We start from the raw sequence: 19465 nt of genomic DNA on the forward strand, positions 1-19465 counted from the left end.
TCCAAACTACTTTGTGAAAATTTATCATATCTAAATCTAAAATGTCCTAGACTACAAATTGCAAGGTCAGATCACTCTGGAGTAAAATGTTAACAGAATGTGTAGTTTAGCATATTAAACACAAAAACTATGTTTCAAGTTTAAATTAGAAAGGGGTTATGCTGAAAAAGAAAGGATATTCTTTCCTACTTGACCCATATTTTATTTTCTATTTGCAAAGAAAGTTATGTGTAGTTCCAGTAGTTAGCTACACCACTAAATGGCAAAACAAGTAATTAACTACTGAAACACTACTTAGATTTGAATTTAATTCAACTACCACCAAGCTACTGAAACATGTAGTTAAATCACTAGTTGAACTACATGTAGTTCACTACTCCCCAACACTGGTGCTTGTCTGTGTGTGTCTTCTCTCTCCTCACCAGGTGATGCTGAAGCTGACAGAGCCCATGTTGGACAGGATGTCGTTGATGAGGTAGTAGCCCCCTCCACGGGTCTTGAAGTATACGTTGAGCTTGGTGAACTCCAGCTGGATGTCATTGATGTCGTGGAGGAACAACACCAGCAACCCAATGTTGTGGAATCTGAGAGGAGAGAGCAGTGGGGAGCACAGTGTCAGTACACAAACAATATTAGCCGAGGACATAGCTGTGCTGTTATCTGGATGGTGCAATGTGAAAGCCAAGGGGTTAGTCTTAGTCAATGACACGGATTGACTTTGAAACAAATATTGTTTAAAGCAAGGGAATAGTCTTACAGTCATCAAATAACACCGTTTTTTTTCCAACATCAAATAACCTAGATCCTTTTTACACTATGACAAATCAGCATTCTGCATTCTTAGAAAAAAGGGTTAAAAAAAAGCTTTTCATCTGTCCCCATAGGAGAACCCTTTTTGGTTCCATTTAAAAACCCTTTTTTGTTCTAGGTAGAACCATTTTCCTCTGTGGAAAGGGTTCTACATGGAACCCAAAACGGTTCCTCTTGTAACCAAAAGGGTTATACCTGGAACCAACAAGGGTTCTTCAAAGGGTTCTCCTATGGGGCCCAATGTTGTTTTCTAAGAGTGTGATTCGACAACTCGACAAAAACATCTACAACTATCGTTTACAACTATTGCTAAGAGGATATGTTGCCAATATTTCATCAATGTCCCTGAAAGGCAGTAGATTACAAAGCATCACATTTCGGTAGTGTTTCCCAAACCTGGGGCCACCAGGCAGGCAGGCAGTGGTCAGCTACCTGAAAGCGTAGGAGAAGGTGATGAGGGCCAGGGTGATGACGTGGTGCACCACCATGACGGTAGAATCCTTCCTCCAGGCATCCATGTAGACCGTGGCATAGATGGAGTGTCCGTAGAAGCTGCCCTGGATCAGGTAGGCGATGGCGATGTCCGTGGGCACCGTCATGCCACGCTTCCATTCTGGGAGAGGGAGAAGACAGAGAGAGAGGCTAAGGGTTAGAAGAGTGGCCTGGGGGAACTCCACAGGAGAAAGGCAAACACATGCTGGTGTCACGACTTCCGCCGAAGTCGGCCCTTCTCCTTGTTCGGGTGGTGTTCGGCGGTCGACGTCACCGGCTTTCTAGTCACCATCGATCCATTTTTCAGTTTCGTTTTGTTTTGTCTGTATTATACACACCTGGTTTCAATTCCCCCATCATGTTCCCTATTTAACCCTCTGGCTTTCATTTCTGTTTTGTCCGTGATTGTTTGTGCGTTAGGTGTTGTAGTTGATACGTGTATGTATCTGTTTATTTCCATTTGTGGAATTGTGCATTAATTTTGAGTAAAACACTGTGGTTTCGCTCAACACCTGTGTCCTGCGTTTGACTCCGAATATTCTCCGCACACAACCCTCACAGAATCACGGACCAAACTTCAAATGGAGTCAGCAGGCGCAGCCAGCCCTTCTCTCCCAGTAGAGGAGCAGGTTCAACAGCACGCGACCATGTTGCATAGTTTAGGGACAGCCATGGATCGCGTGCTGCAAACTATGGACAGATGGGAGAGAGGAGGTCTCCCGGTAAATCATAACCCAGCAACAACACCCGCACCTCAACCTACACCACCATCCATCCCTCCACCGGTCGGAACCAGTGGAATTCGGCTCTCGCTCCCAGGAGCGTATGACGGAACAGCAGCCGGGTGTCAGGGTTTCCTCCTACAGCTGGAGCTATACCTGGCATCTGTTCATCCGTCCCCTTCGGGACACGAGAAGGTGGGCGCTCTCATCTCCTGTCTGACTGGTAAAGCCCTGGAGTGGGCCAACGCCATCTGGGGAAGAGAGGGATCTACCCTGGATAACTATGATGACTTCTCTCGCCGCTTCCGGGCAGTCTTTGACCATCCACCTGAAGGGAGAGCGGCGGGAGAGCGATTGTTCCATCTAAGGCAGGGGATGAGGAGCGCTCAAGATTTCGCCTTGGACTTCCGTACTCTGGCCGCTGGTGCGGGATGGAATGAGCGGGCCCTGATCGACCACTACAGGTGTAGTCTACGTGAGGACGTTCGTAGGGAGCTAGCCTGCAGGGACACCACTCTCAACCTGGACCAGCTGGTGGATTTATCTATCCGGCTGGATAACCTGTTGGCCTCCCGCGGGCGTCTAGATCGGGGTCCGCCCATTCCATTACCCAGCTCCTTGGATCCAACCCCTATGGAGTTGGGAGGGGCTGCTAGGAGGGAGACCGGAGGGGGAACCACTCCATGTACCAACTGTGGACGCAGAGGGCACACTGCTGTCCGGTGCTGGGGTGTTTCTCCTGGGAGTCGAGGTAGCAGGCGGAGCACTGGTGGGTCGTCTCAGGTGAGTAGGCACATAACTCACCCAGAGCCTTCTGTTGCACTCATGTGGTTATCTATAGAATTTCCTGGGTTTTCCCCACATTCCCAGCATAAGGCGCTAGTAGATTCAGGCGCAGCTGGGAACTTTATTGACCGCTCTTTGGCTCATAGCTTAGGGATCCCTATTATTCCGGTTGATGTTCCCTTCCCTGTACATGCCTTAGATAGTCGTCCTTTGGGGTCGGGGCTGGTTGGGGAGGTCACAGCGCCCATCGCTATGAGAACGCGGGGGGATCACGAGGAGAGAATTAGTCTCTTCCTGATCGACTCTCCTGCGTTTCCTGTTGTGTTGGGTCTTCCCTGGTTGGCCTCTCATGATCCGATTATTTCGTGGCAACAGAGGGCTCTTAAGGGATGGTCCTGTCAGTGTTCAGGGAGGTGTGTAGGTGTTTCCTTAGGTGCCACTACGGTGGAAAGTCCAAACCAGGTTTCCACCATGCACATTCCTCCCGAATATGCCGATTTGGCACTCGCCTTCTGTAAGAAGAAGGCGACTCAATTACCACCCCATCGACCGGGGGATTGTGTGATAGATCTCTTGGTAGACGCTACACTTCCCAGGAGTCACGTGTATCCTCTGTCACAGGAGGAGACGGTGGCTATGGAGACATATGTCACCGAATCTCTGGGACAGGGATACATTCGGCCTTCCATCTCACCTGTCTCCTCGAGTTTCTTTTTTGTGAAGAAGAAGGATGGAGGTTTGCGCCCGTGTATTGATTATCGCGGATTAAATAAGATCACGGTAAAATACAGTTACCCGCTACCACTTATAGCGAGTATGACCGAGTCATTACACGGGGCGCGCTTCTTCACAAAATTGGACCTCAGGAGCGCTTACAACCTGGTGCGTATCAAGGGGGGAGATGAGTGGAAGACAGCATTTAGCACCACTTCTGGGCATTATGAGTACCTCGTCATGCCGTACGGGTTAATGAATGCTCCATCAGTCTTCCAATCCTTTGTGGATGAGATCTTTAGGGACCTGCACGGTCAGGGTGTAGTGGTGTATATAGATGACATTCTAATATATTCCGCTACACGCGCCGAGCATGTGTCCCTAGTGCGCAGGGTGCTTGGTCGACTGTTGGAGCATGACCTGTACGTCAAGGCTGAGAAATGTCTGTTCTTCCAACAGTCCATCTCCTTCCTAGGGTACCGCTTTTCAGCGTCAGGGGTAGAGATGGAGAATGACCGCATTTCAGCCGTGCGTAATTGGCCGACTCCAACCACGGTAAAGGAGGTGCAGCGGTTTTTAGGGTTTGCCAACTACTACCGGAGATTTATCCGGGGTTTTGGTCAGGTAGCGGCTCCCATTACCTCACTGCTGAAGGGAGGACCGATGCGACTGCAGTGGACAGCTGGAGCGGACAGGGCGTTTGGTCACCTGAAGGCTCTGTTTACCTCAGCTCCCGTGCTGGCTCATCCTGATCCTTCCTTAGCATTCATAGTTGAGGTGGACGCGTCCGAGGCGGGGATAGGGGCTGTGCTGTCTCAGCGCTCGGGTACGCCACTAAAACTCCGCCCCTGTGCATTCTTTTCGAAGAAGCTCAGCCCGGCGGAGCGAAACTATGATGTGGGGGACCGGGAGTTGCTGGCTGTTGTCATGGCTCTGAAAGCGTGGAGACATTGGCTTGAGGGGGCAAGACACCCTTTTCTCATTTGGACTGACCACCGCAATCTGGAGTACATCCGGGCGGCGAGGAGAATGAACCCTCGCCAGGCAAGGTGGGCCATGTTTTTCACCCGTTTTGATTTCACCCTTTCCTACAAACCAGGTTCCCAGAACGTTAAGGCAGACGCACTGTCCCGGCTGTATGATACAGAGGAGAGGTCCTCAGATCCCACTCCCATCATTCCAGCCTCTCGCCTGGTGGCACCGGTGGTATGGGAGGTGGACGCGGACATCGAACGGGCGTCACGTTCAGAGCCCATTCCACCTGACTGTCCAGCTGGGCGTATGTACGTTCCGTTTGATGTCCGCGATCGTTTGATCTGTTGGGCTCATACGTCACCCTCCTCTGGTCATCCTGGTATCGGTCGGACGGTGCGCTGCCTTGCTGGGAAGTACTGGTGGCCCACTTTAGCTAAGGACGTGCGGGTTTATGTGTCCTCCTGTTCGGTATGTGCACAGTGCAAGGCACCTAGACATCTGCCCAGAGGGAAATTACAACCCCTTCCCGTTCCACAGCGACCGTGGTCACACCTATCGGTCGATTTTGTGACGGATCTTCCCCCGTCGCAGGGTAACACCACGATCCTGGTCGTTGTGGATCGGTTTTCTAAGTCCTGCCGTCTCCTTCCTTTGCCCGGTCTCCCTACGGCTCTACAAACTGCGGAGGCTCTGTTCACCCACGTATTCCGGCACTACGGGGTGCCTGAGGATATAGTTTCTGATCGGGGTCCCCAATTTACGTCTAGAGTCTGGAGGGCGTTTATGGAACGCCTGGGGATCTCGGTCAGCCTTACCTCAGGTTTCCACCCCGAGAGTAACGGGCAGGTGGAAAGAGTCAACCAGGATGTGGGTAGGTTTCTGAGGTCCTATTGCCAGGACCGGCCGGGGGAGTGGGCAGCTTACATCCCCTGGGCGGAGATGGCCCAAAACTCCCTCCGCCACTCCTCTACCAACCTATCACCGTTTCAGTGTGTGCTAGGTTATCAGCCGGTCCTGGCACCATGGCATCAGAGCCAGATTGAGGCTCCTGCGGTGGATGAATGGTTTCGGCACTCAGAGGAGACTTGGAACGCTGCCCATGTGCGGTTACAACGGGCCATCAGGAGACAAAAGGCGAGTGCCGACCGCCACCGCAGTGATGCCCCGGTGTATGCACCGGGGGATCGGGTCTGGCTCTCGACCCGAAACCTACCCCTTCACCTGCCCTCCCGGAAGCTGGGTCCGCGGTTTGTGGGGCCATTTAAAGTCCTGAGGAGACTGAACGAGGTTTGTTATAGGTTACAACTCCCCCCTGATTACCGTATTAATCCCTCGTTCCATGTGTCTCTCCTCAGGCCGGTGGTGGCTGGTCCGCTCCAGCAGTCTGAGGTGCGGGAGGTCCCTCCGCCCCCTCTTGACATCGAGGGGGTCCCGGCGTATATCGTAAGGGCCATCATGGATTCTAGACGTCGGGCGAGGGGCCTTCAGTACCTCGTGGAGTGGGAGGGGTACGGTCCGGAGGAGAGATGCTGGGTACCGGTGGAGGACATTCTAGATCCATCCATGTTACAAGAGTTTCACCGTCTCCACCCGGATCGCCCTGCACCTCGCCCTCCGGGTCGTCCCCGAGGCCGGTGTCGTCGCGCTGCTGGAGCCGCGCGTCAGGGGAGGGGTACTGTCACGACTTCCGCCGAAGTCGGCCCTTCTCCTTGTTCGGGTGGTGTTCGGCGGTCGACGTCACCGGCTTTCTAGTCACCATCGATCCATTTTTCAGTTTCGTTTTGTTTTGTCTGTATTATACACACCTGGTTTCAATTCCCCCATCATGTTCCCTATTTAACCCTCTGGCTTTCATTTCTGTTTTGTCCGTGGTTGTTTGTGCGTTAGGTGTTGTAGTTGATACGTGTATGTATCTGTTTATTTCCATTTGTGGAATTGTGCATTAATTTTGAGTAAAACACTGTGGTTTCGCTCAACACCTGTGTCCTGCGTTTGACTCCGAATATTCTCCGCACACAACCCTGACAGCTGGCACACACACACACGCACGCACGTACACACAAACATGTCTACTGGAACATACACACATGCAAACACAGACGCACACTGGCATAGACACAACAAACATGCTGGCTGACACACACATACACATGCACATACAGTATCAGTCAAAAATTTGGACACACATACTCATTCAAGGGTTTTTCTTTACTTTTTACTATTTTTTACATTGTAGAATAATAGTGAACATTTACATTTACATTTAAGTCATTTAGCAGACGCTCTTATCCAGAGCGACTTACAAATTGGTGCATTCACCTTATGATATCCAGTGGAACAACCACTTTACAATAGTGCATCTAAATATTTTAAGGGGGGGGGGGGGGTTAGAAGGATTACTTTGTCCTATCCTAGGTATTCCTTAAAGAGGTGGGGTTTCAGGTGTCTCCGGAAGGTGGTGATTGACTCCGCTGACCTGGCGTCGTGAGGGAGTTTGTTCCACCATTGGGGTGCCAGAGCAGCGAACAGTTTTGACTGGGCTGAGCGGGAACTGTACTTCCTCAGAGGTAGGGAGGCGAGCAGGCCAGAGGTGGATGAACGCAGTGCCCTTGTTTGGGTGTAGGGCCTGATCAGAGCCTGAAGGTACGGAGGTGCCGTTCCCCTCACAGCTCCGTAGGCAAGCACCATGGTCTTGTAGCGGATGCGAGCTTCAACTGGAAGCCAGTGGAGAGAGCGGAGGAGCGGGGTGACGTGAGAGAACTTGGGAAGGTTGAACACCAGACGGGCTGCGGCGTTCTGGATGAGTTGTAGGGGTTTAATGGCACAGGCAGGGAGCCCAGCCAACAGCGAGTTGCAGTAATCCAGACGGGAGATGACAAGTGCCTGGATTAGGACCTGCGCCGCTTCCTGTGTGAGGCAGGGTCGTACTCTGCGAATGTTGTAGAGCATGAACCTACAGGAACGGGCCACCGCCTTGATGTTAGTTGAGAACGACAGGGTGTTGTCCAGGATCACGCCAAGGTTCTTAGCGCTCTGGGAGGAGGACACAATGGAGTTGTCAACCGTGATGGCGAGATCATGGAACGGGCAGTCCTTCCCCGGGAGGAAGAGCAGCTCCGTCTTGCCGAGGTTCAGCTTGAGGTGGTGATCCGTCATCCACACTGATATGTCTGCCAGACATGCAGAGATGCGATTCGCCACCTGGTTATCAGAAGGGGGAAAGGAGAAGATTAATTGTGTGTCGTCTGCATAGCAATGATAGGAGAGACCATGTGAGGATATGACAGAGCCAAGTGACTTGGTGTATAGCGAGAATAGGAGAGGGCCTAGAACAGAGCCCTGGGGGACACCAGTGGTGAGAGCACGTGGTGCGGAGACAGATTCTCGCCACGCCACCTGGTAGGAGCGACCTGTCAGGTAGGACGCAATCCAAGCGTGGGCCGCGCCGGAGATGCCCAACTCGGAGAGGGTGGAGAGGAGGATCTGATGGTTCACAGTATCAAAGGCAGCCGATAGGTCTAGAAGGATGAGAGCAGAGGAGAGAGAGTTAGCTTTAGCAGTGCGGAGCGGAGCGCCTCCGTGACACAGAGAAGAGCAGTCTCAGTTGAATGACTAGTCTTGAAACCTGACTGATTTGGATCAAGAAGGTCATTCTGAGAGAGATAGCAGGAGAGCTGGCCAAGGACGGCACGTTCAAGAGTTTTGGAGAGAAAAGAAAGAAGGGATACTGGTCTGTAGTTGTTGACATCGGAGGGATCGAGTGTAGGTTTTTTCAGAAGGGGTGCAACTCTCGCTCTCTTGAAGACGGAAGGGACGTAGCCAGCGGTCAAGGATGAGTTGATGAGCGAGGTGAGGTAAGGGAGAAGGTCTCCGGAAATGGTCTGGAGAAGAGAGGAGGGTATAGGGTCAAGCGGGCAGGTTGTTGGGCGGCCGGCCGTCACAAGACGCGAGATTTCATCTGGAGAGAGAGGGGAGAAAGAGGTCAAAGCACAGGGTAGGGCAGTGTGAGCAGAACCAGCGGTGTCGTTTGACTTAGCAAACGAGGATCGGATGTCGTCGACCTTCTTTTCAAAATGGTTGACGAAGTCATCCGCAGAGAGGGAGGAGGGGGGGGAGGGGGAGGAGGATTCAGGAGGGAGGAGAAGGTGGCAAAGAGCTTCCTAGGGTTAGAGGCAGATGCTTGGAATTTAGAGTGGTAGAAAGTGGCTTTAGCAGCAGAGACAGAAGAGGAAAATGTAGAGAGGAGGGAGTGAAAGGATGCCAGGTCCGCAGGGAGGCGAGTTCTCCTCCATTTCCGCTCGGCTGCCCGGAGCCCTGTTCTGTGAGCTCGCAATGAGTCGTCGAGCCACGGAGCAGGAGGGGAGGACCGAGCCGGCCTGGAGGATAGGGGACATAGAGAGTCAAAGGATGCAGAAAGGGAGGAGAGGAGGGTTGAGGAGGCAGAATCAGGAGATAGGTTGGAGAACGTTTGAGCAGAGGGAAGAGATGATAGGATGGAAGAGGAGAGAGTAGCGGGGGAGAGAGAGCGAAGGTTGGGACGGCGCGATACCATCCGAGTAGGGGCAGAGTGGGAAGTGTTGGATGAGAGCGAGAGGGAAAAGGATACAAGGTAGTGGTCGGAGACTTGGAGGGGAGTTGCGATGAGATTAGTGGAAGAACAGCATCTAGTAAAGATGAGGTCAAGCGTATTGCCTGCCTTGTGAGTAGGGGGGGAAGGTGAGAGGGTGAGGTCAAAAGAGGAGAGGAGTGGAAAGAAGGAGGCAGAGAGGAATGAGTCAAAGGTAGACGTGGGGAGGTTAAAGTCACCCAGAACTGTGAGAGGTGAGCCATCCTCAGGAAAGGAACTTATCAAGGCGTCAAGCTCATTGATGAACTCTCCAAGGGAACCTGGAGGGCGATAAATGATAAGGATGTTAAGCTTGAAAGGGCTGGTAACTGTGACAGCATGGAATTCAAAGGAGGCGATAGACAGATGGGTCAGGGGAGAAAGAGAGAATGTCCACTTGGGAGAGATGAGGATCCCAGTGCCACCACCCCGCTGACCAGAAGCTCTCGGGGTGTGCGAGAACACGTGGGCAGACGAGGAGAGAGCAGTAGGAGTAGCAGTGTTATCTGTGGTAATCCATGTTTCCGTCAGTGCCAAGAAGTCGAGGGACTGGAGGGAAGCATAGGCTGGGATGAACTCTGCCTTGTTGGCCGCAGATCGGCAGTTCCAGAGGCTGCCGGAGACCTGGAACTCCACGTGGGTCGTGCGCGCTGGGACCACCAGGTTAGAGTGGCAGCGGCCACGCGGTGTGAAGCGTTTGTATGGTCTGTGCAGAGAGGAGAGAACAGGGATAGACAGACACATAGTTGACAGGCTACAGAAGAGGCTACGCTAATGCAAAGGAGATTGGAATGACAAGTGGACTACACGTCTCGAATGTTCAGAAAGTTAAGCTTACGTTGCAAAAATCTTATTGACTAAAATGATTAAAATGATACAGTACTGCTGGCTGGTGAAGTAGGCTAGCTAGCAGTGGCTGCGTTGTTGACTTAGTTTGAACGTGTTGCTGGCTAGGTAGCCTCGATAACTGGCTAGGTAACCTCGATAACTGGCTAGATAATTACTCTAAACTACACAATTATCTTAGATACAAAGACAGCAAAGACAACTATGTAGCCAGCTAACACTACAATAATCAAATCGTTCCGTTGTAATGTTTCGGTAGAAGTTGGCTAGCTGGCTAGCTAGCAGTGTTGACAACGTTAGGACGGCGAAAATAGCTGGCTAGCTGACTTTGTTTGAAAGTGGAGCTGGCTAGGTAACCTCGATAACTGGCTAGATAATTACTCTAAACTACACAATTATCTTAGATACAAAGACAGCAAAGACAACTATGTAGCTAGCTAACACTACACTAATCAAATCGTTCCGTTGTACTGTTTCGGTAGAAGTTGGCTAGCTGGCTAGCTAGCAGTGTTGACAACGTTAGAAGATTCGATAATTCGATAATAATCTAAACTACACAATTATCTTTGATACAAAGACGGCTACGTAGCTAGCTAAGAAAAAAAGTGCTAAGATCAAACAAATCAAACCGTTGTACTGTAATGAAATGAAATGTGAAGACAATGAAATGTGAAGACATCAAAACTATGAAATAACACATTTGGAATCATGTAGTAACCAAAAAGGTGTTAAACAAATCAAAATATATTTAAAATTTGAGATTCTTCAAAGTTGCCACCTTTGCCTTGATGACAGCTTTGCACACTCTTGACATTCTCTCAACCAGCTTCATGAGGTAGTCACCTGGAATGCATTTCAACTAAGGTGTGCCTTGTTAAAAGTTAATTTGTAGAATTTCTTTCCTTCTTAATGCATTTGGGCCAATCAGTTGTGTTGTGACAAGGTAGGGGTGGTATACAGAAGATAGCCCTATTTGGCAAGAACAGCTCAAATAAGCAAAGAGAAATGACAGTCCATCGTTACTTTAAGACATGAAGGTCAGTCAATCCTTTGAATGTTTCTTCTTGTGCAGTCGCAAAAGCCATCAAGCGCTATGATGAAACTGGCTCTCATGAGGACCGCCACAGACCGAGAGTTACCTCTGCTGCAGAAGATAAGTTCATTAGAGTTACCAGCCTCAGAAATCGGCAATTAACTGCACCTCAGATTGCACCTCACAGAGTTCAAGTAACAGACACATCTCAACAACAACTGTTCAAAGGAGAATGCGTGAATCAGGCCTTCATGGTCGAATTGCTGCAAAGAAACCACTACTAAAAGACACCAATAAGAAGAAGGAACTTGCTTGGGCCAAGAAACACGAGCAATGGACATTAGACCGGTGGAAATCTGAAATTTTGGGTTCCAACCGCTGTGTCTTTGTGAGACGCAGAGTAGGTGAACTGATGATCTCCACATGTGTGGTTCCCACCGTGAAGCATGGAGGAGGTGGTGTGATGGTGCATTGCTGGTGACACTGTCAGTGATTTATTTAGAATTCAAGGCACACTTGACCAGCATGGCTACCACAACATTCTGCAGAGATACACCATCCCATCTGGTTTGCGCTTAGTTGGACTATCATTTGTTTTTCAACAGGACAATGACCCAACACACTTCCAGGCTGTGTAAGGGCTATTTGACCAAGAAGGCCAGTGATGGAGTGCTGCATCAGATGACCTGTCCTCCACAATCACCCAACTTCAACCCAATTGAGATGGTTTGGGATGAGTTTGACCGCAGAGTGAAGGAAAAGCAGCCAACAAGTGCTCAGCATATGTGGGAACTCATTCAAGACTGTTGCAAAAGCATTACAAATTGAGTGAGGGTATGCCGTTACCTTTCTTAAAGAAAATGCCAAAAAGAATAACTATTGTTATTTTATATTTTTTTAATAAATAAAAACAAAAAGTATCCAGATAATATAAAGCGTTCTATAACAATGCTTAACTCCATGCTATGCTAGAAACAAGCTTTAAATGGACACAAAATACGCATCTGATGCATATTGGTATGTATTGATTAGTCTATATGACATTCTGAAGCTGAGCTGCATCCTTCAATATTTGAGGAGACAAAAAATGGACTTTGCTATTCTGTCCTTATTAATTGAGCCTTTCACAGAATATCTTTCAACCCAAGCAGCTTCTGTTGTTGGGTTAAGCAACAGACGAGTAACCAGCAGTTGAAGCTTAAAATTTTATGCCTCTGTCTGGGTGGAAACGTACACTAAATTACCAAAAGTATGTGGACACCTGCCCGTCGAACATCTCATTCCAAAATCATGGCCATTAATATGGAGTTGGTCCCCCCTTTGCTGCTATAACAGCCTCTACTCTTCTGGGAAGGCTTTCCACTAGATGTTGGAACATTGCTGCAGGGTCTTGCTTCCATTCAGCCACAAGAGCATTAGTGAGGTCGGGCACTGATGTTGGGCGATTAGGCCTGGCTCGCAGTCGACATTCCAATTCATCCCAAAAGTGTTCGATAGGGTTGAGGTCAGGGCTCTGTGCAGGCCAGTCAAGTTCTTACACACCGATCTTGACAAACCATTTCTGCATGGACCTCGCTTTGTGCACGGGGGCATTGTCATGCTGAAACAGGAAAGGGCCTTCCCCAAACTGTTGCCACAAAGTTGGAAGCACAGAATCGTCTAGAATGTTATTGTATGCTGTAGCGTTAAGATTTCCCTTCACTGGAACCAAGGGGCCTAGCCCAAACCAATGCAAAACAGCCCCAGACCTTTATTCCTCCTCCTCCAAACTTTACAGTTGGCACTATGGATTGGGGCAGGTAGCGTTCGCCTGGCCAAACCCAGATTAGTCCGTCGGACTGCCAGATGAAGTGTGATTCATCACTCCAGAGAACGTGTTTCCACTGCTCCAGAGTCCAATGCGGTGAGCTTTACACCACTCCAGCCGACGCTTGGCATTGCGCATGGTGATCTTAGGCTGCTCGGCTATGGAAACCCATTTCATGAAGCTCCCGACGAACAGTTATTGTGCTGACGTTGCTTCCAGAGGCAGTTTGGAATTCGGTAGTGAGTGTTGCAACCGAGGACAGAGTATTTTTATGCACTACGCACCTCAGCACTCAGCGGTTCCGTTCTGTGAGCTTGTGTGGCCTACCACTTTGCTCCTAGACGTTTCCACTTAATTAACAATAACAACACTTACAGTTGACCATGGCAGCTCTAGCAGGTCAGAAACTTAACGAACTGACTTGTTGGAAAGCGGGCATCTTAGGAAAGGGCCACGTTGAAAGTCTTCAGTAAGGTCATTCTACTCCCAAAGTTTGTCTATGGAGATTGCATGGCTGTGTGTTCAATTTTATACACCTGTCAGCAACAGGTGTGGCTGAAATAGCCAAATCCACAAATTTTAAGAGGTGTCCACATACTTTTGTATATACAGTATAGTGTAACTTTTCAAAGTGCCATGCTTCGATTCATGAAGATGTCTTATATTGAATTATTTGCAAACAGCAAACGTTTCGTTGCAAACAAGACACTGGTTTGGAGAATTGGAGAAATATGGTAAGAATGCCTATTTCTCTGTCCATTCTTCCCTGAAATGTATATTTTCATTATTCACCTTTCTTTTGAAACTTTTTCAGAGCAACATTTTCTCTTTATTGCAAGCTGTTTTTCAAAATCAACACACAAAGAAATATTAAAAAACGAACTAATAGAGACATTGGTGATTTTATCAGTGAAATCAGATTAGGATATGTTAATGAAATTGAACTGATTATATAGCCTACTAATCAGGTGTGTAAAATTGTGTTTAAATTGTAGTGTTGGCCTATGAATTAGTATTACAGCGCAAGACCCCTTGACTTTTTCCACATATTGTTACACTACAGCCTTATTCTAAAATGGGTTAAATTAAATCAACCCACAATACCCCATAACGACAAAGCAAAAACTGGTTTTTAGACATTTTTGCAAAAAAACGAGAGAAAAAAACAGAAATATCTGTCACGTCCTGACCTTAGTTCCTTTTTTGTGTCTCTATTTTAGTTTGGTCAGGGCGTGAGTTGGGGTGGGCAGTCTATGTTCTTTTTTCTAGGTTGTTGGTTTTCTATGTTTAGCCTGGTGTGGTTCCCAATCAGAGGCAGCTGTCTATCGTTGTCTCTGATTGGGAGCCATATTTAGGTAGCCTGTTTTTCATTGTGTGTTGTGGGTGATTGTTTTCTGTTTAGTGTATGTTCATCTGGCAGAACTGTTTAATTTTCCCTCGTTGTTGGTTTGTGTAGTGTTCAGTTTTAGTTAAATATGACGAACACTTACCACGCTGCACATTGGTCCGATCCTTGCTACTCCTCATCCGACGAAGAGGAGATCCGTTACAATATCACATTTACATAAGTATTCAGTACTTTGTTGAAGCACCTTTGGCAGCGATTACAGCCTTAAGTCTTCTTGGGTATGACACTACAAGCCTGGCACACCTGTATTTGGGGAGTTTATCCCATTCTTCTCTGCAGATCCTTTCAGATCCTTTCAATCAGGTTGGATGGGGAGTGTCGCTACACAGCTATTTTCAGATCTCTCCAGAGATGTTCGATCGGGTTCAGGTCCGGGCTCCGGCTGGGCCACTCAAGAACATTCAGAGACTTTTCCAGAAGCCACTTCTGCATTGTCTTGGCTGTGTGCTGAGGGTTGTTGTCCTGTTCAAAGTTTAACCTTCGCCCCAGCCTGAGGTCCTGAGCGCTCTGGAGCAGGTTTTCATCAAAGATCTTTCTGTACTTTGCTCCCTTCATCTTTCCCTCGGTCCTGAGCATGCACAGACCAGCTGGCTGGAGTGCTTACGGACTTATTCAATCTCTCTCTATCCCAGTCTATAGTCCCCACTTGCTTCAAGATGTCCACCATTGCTCCTGTACCCAAGAAAGCCAAAGGTAACTGAACTAAATGATTATCGCCACATAGCACTCACTTCTGTCATCATGAAGTGCTTTGAGAGGCTAGTTAAGGATCATATCTCCTCCACCTTCCCTGACACCCTAGACCTACTTAAATGTGTATACCGCCCCAATAGATCCACAGGCGACGCAATCGCCATTGCACTGCCCTATCCCATCTGGACAAGAGGAATACCTATGTAAGAATGCTGTTCATTGCCTATAGCTCAGCGTTCAACACCATAGTAAGCTCATCATTAAGCTTGGGGCCCAACATCTGAACCCCGCCCTCTGCAACTGGGTCCTGGACTTCCTGACAGGCCGTCCCCAGGTGGTGAAGGCAGGAAACAAAACCTCCACTTCACTGATCCTCAACACTGGGGCCCCACAGGGGTGCGTGCTCAGCCCTCTCCTGTACTCCCTGTTCACCCGTGCCCATGCATGCCTTCAACTCAATCATCAAGTTTGCAGACGACACAACAGCAGTAGGCCTGATACCAACAATGACGAGACAGCCTACAAGGAGGAGGTGAGAGCCCTGGCGGAGTGGTGCCAGGAAAATAACCTCTCCCTCAACCTCAACAAAATGAAGTAGCTGATAATGGACTTCAGGAGACAGCAGAGGGAGCGCGCCCTTATCCACATCAACGGGACAGCAGTGGAGAAGGTGAAAAGCTTCAAGTTCTTTGGACTACACATGAGGGAAAATCTGAAATGGTCCACCCACACAGACAGTGTGGTGAAGAAGGCGCAACAGCGCCTCTTCAACATCAGGGGGCTGAAGAAATTTGTCTTGGCCCCTAAGACCCTCACAAACTTTACAAAAGCACAATTGAGAGCATCCTGTGAGGTTGTATCACCGCCTGGTACAGCAACTGCACCGCCCGCAACCGCAGGGCTCTCCAGAGAGTGGTGCGGTCTGCCCAAGGCATCACCGTGGGCACACTGCCTGCCCTTCAGGACACCTACAAGAACCGATGTCACAGGAAGGCCAAAAAGATCATCAAGAACATCAACCACCCCAGCCACGGCCTGTTCACACCGCTATCATCCAGAAGGCAAGGTCAGTACAGGTGCATCAAAGCTGAGACCGAGAGACTGAAAAACAGCTTCTATCTCAAGGCCATTATACTGTTAAATAGCTATCACTAGCCAGCTACCACCTGGTTACTCAATCCTGCACCTTAGAGGCTGCTGCCCAATGTACATATTTATGGTATCACTGGTCACTTTAATAATGGAACAAGTTACTTTAATAGTATTTACATACTGCTTTACTCATTTCATATTCATTTCGGGGTGGCAGGTAGCCTAGTGGTTAGAGCGTTGGGCCAGTAACCGAAAGGTTGCTAGATTAAATCCCCAAGCTGACAAGGTAAAAATCTGTCGTTCTGACCCTGAACAATTTACTGACTTTATTGTCCCCATGGGGAAGTTTTGTTGCAGTGTCATGTACACGTTTAAATACAAAACAAAATTGACAATACAACTTTTCATAACAGTTACATACCAATAAAACATTTTTTTGAAATTAAAGACTAGCCCGAGCTATTTAGGAGGGATATCACACCTGGCACAAATGATTGTCTAGTTCTGTTTTTCTTGCTGAGGGGTGCCCTATACCTGCGCCCAGAGAGGAGTAGTTCAAAGTCAAGGTACAGGGGGTGGCTTGGGTCTAAAATGATTTTGTGAGCCTTGCGGAGGGCCCTGACCTTAAAGATATCATCCAGGCCTGTCTGTTTGACTCCAAGTACCTTACTTGCTGTGGTGATAATCCTTCTCAGCATATTTCTCTAGCTGACAGTGGCATTGCCAAACCAACAAACAATACAAAAAGTTCAAATACTCTCAATGAAAGATTTGTAAAACAGAGTCAGTATAGTACAGTCTACATTAAAATATCCCAGATTTTTGAGAAAGTACAGTCTCTGTTGGCTCTTTTTGTAGATCAGGTCTGTACATTTACTCCACTGAAGCTTATTGTCCAAGAGGACACCCAGGTATTTGTATTCCTCTACAATCTCTATATTCTGACCTCTGATAGATGTTGCAGAGGTAGGTGTTGTACACTTCCTGAAGTCTATGCAAGGCAATTAACCCACTGTTCCTAGGCCATCATTTTAAGTAAGAATTTGTTCTTAACTGATTTGCCTAGTTAAATAAAGATTAAATTAAAAACAATAAAAAAATAATATGTATATACTGTATTTTAGTCAATGCCACTCTGACATTGCTGGTCCTAATATTTATACATTTCTTAATTTCATTCTTTAATATTAGATTTGTGTGTATTGTTGTGAATTGTTAGATACTACTGCACTGTTGGAGCTAGGAACACAAGCATTTCGCTACACCAGCAATAAAATTTGCTAAATATGTATGGGTTTCCATGGTAGACAAGCCTGAGATCACCATGCGCAATGCCAAGCTTTGGCTGGAGTGGTGTAAAGCTTGCCTCCATTGGACTCTGGAGCAGTGGAAGCACGTTCTCTGGAGTGATGAATCATGCTTCACCATCTGGTAATCCGACGGAAAAATCTGGGTTTGGCGGATGCCAGGAGAACGCTACCTGTCCCAATGCATAGTGCCAACTGTAAAGTGGTGGAGGAGGAATATGGTCTGGGGCTGTTTTTCATGGTTTGGGCAAGGCCCCTTAGTTCCAGTGAAGGGAAATCTTAACGCTACAGCATACAATGACATTCTAGATTTGTGCTTCCAACTTTGTGGCAACAGTTTGGGGAAGGCCCTTTCCTGTTCAGCATGACAATACCCCCGTGCACAAAGCTAGGTCCATACAGAAATGGTTTGTCGAGATCGGTGTGGAAGAACTTGACTGGCCTGCACAGAGCCCTGACCTCAACCCTATTGAACACCTTTGGGATGAAATGGAACACGGACTGCGAGCCAGGCCTAATTGCCCAACATCAGTCCCAGACCTCACTAACGCTCTTGTGGCTGAATGGAAGAAAGTATCCGCAGCAATGTTCCAACAGTGGAAAGTCTTCCCAGAAGAGTGGAGGCTGTTATAGCAGCAAAGGGGGATCAAATCCATATTAATGCCCATGATTTTGGAATGAAATGTTTGACGAGCAGGTGTCCACATACTTTTGGTCATGTAGTGTAGCACTCTAAGGTCTGTCGTTGAATGACATAACAAGAGAAACTGCCCATTTACTACCACATTTTGAAAATTGCACCTTGTGCATTATTCGATGACAACTCTCAACAGCAGTTGAATGCCCGACTGAGTTCCACTGCTGACTATTTTAGGTCTACGTATCACTTGACAATAATTGTGCAGCTTTTTTTATTTGTATGGCTTACCATAGAATACGGAGGGCGGGTCGTGGAAGAAGGTGTAGTTGGTGAAGAAGAGCAGGTAGGTGCTGTACGACCAGGACATGGTGTAGAAGACCAGTTTCCACGAGCTCTCTGGCATCTTGGCAGAATCTTTGGGCTGGAGACTACACCATTGTGCAAACGGCTGCAACACAAATCACAGGATACTGTTTATTGTTCAAAACTCAGCTGGGGAAACTCTGCTTTCAGATTGTTTCAAAACTCAATGGAATGTTAAGTATGCAATGATCCAAGATGGCGTAGCAGTCAGACGTCTTGCCTCGTCCCATGTACATATCTTTTTTTATATCTTTTTCTTCGCATTCTTTAATATTTCTCCTAAACCTCAACTTCAAAATACTCTCCTGCAACCTGCCTCACCCAATGCGGTGTGGATCAGTTTTTTTTCTGAAGTATTTCTATTTACCTCAGCTTCAGTTGAGGTATTCCAGTTATCTAGCTGCTAGCTATCTATCTACCAGCTATCAGTCAGCTAACCACTGCTAGCGGTCATCAGCTAACCTTTAGCTCAGAAAGCTCTCACCAGTTCGTACAATGCGTTTCAAACCAGAGCATACCGGACCTATTTTTCTCTCCATATCCCCGGATTCCTACCGCAAACTCTGAACCTTTTCATCTGGACATTCACAGCTAGCTAACAGCAACCCGGGTTGACTACTCCTGGCTAAAGTTTCTGTCCCGGAGCTAGCACCAACTAGCCTGGAGCTAACCCATGCTAGACCCATCTCCTGGCTAGGGCTCCTGGGCTACTCCTGAAGCCCACTCCTCGGCTACAATATCCGGACCCCTTCTACTGCCGTTACGGGCACGGAACCCCGCCGATCCTTCACGACCGGAATACTGACATAATCTGTCCGAGGATCCCAACAGGCCCCTCAGGCGCGACGTCCCCTGAAGGCCCATTATGCTAACCGCGGCCTGCTAGCTATCTAGAGCATATTGGACTGTTAGCGGATCAATCAGCCAGTTTCTTGAACCACTATACCCATTTTGCCAATTGGACTTGGACCCCTCTGCTACTTGGAACCCTACTAATTCCATGACTGGTCTATCGACGTCACCGCACGAGGAGGCAAAAACAGACTTTCCCCCATTGCAACGTCCATCTAAGGCCCTTATGCTAGCTTGCTAGCCCCGGCCTGCTAACTGCTAGCTTGCTATCCCCGGCCTGCTAACTGTCAATCGCTGTGTACCCAGCCAGCCCAACCAC

The 19465-nt window shown here is 48.3% G+C and overlaps 1 protein-coding gene across 1 annotated transcript in view; it reads right to left on the reverse strand.

The window, feature by feature from the left end:
- The window catches only part of LOC120054066 (ceramide synthase 1-like), a 94086-nt gene that overhangs the window by 1764 nt on the left and 72857 nt on the right, over positions 1-19465 (reverse strand). Inside the window, exons 2-4 of the mRNA XM_039001439.1 lie at positions 18220-18379; positions 1243-1423; positions 423-584 (exon numbers count right to left, since the gene is read on the reverse strand). Coding sequence (XP_038857367.1) covers positions 423-584; positions 1243-1423; positions 18220-18379 — 503 coding nt within the window. The remainder of the gene's footprint in view (positions 1-422; positions 585-1242; positions 1424-18219; positions 18380-19465) is intronic.

Source organism: Salvelinus namaycush, chromosome 9, assembly GCF_016432855.1.
Source record: "Salvelinus namaycush isolate Seneca chromosome 9, SaNama_1.0, whole genome shotgun sequence".
NCBI lineage: Eukaryota > Metazoa > Chordata > Actinopteri > Salmoniformes > Salmonidae > Salvelinus > Salvelinus namaycush.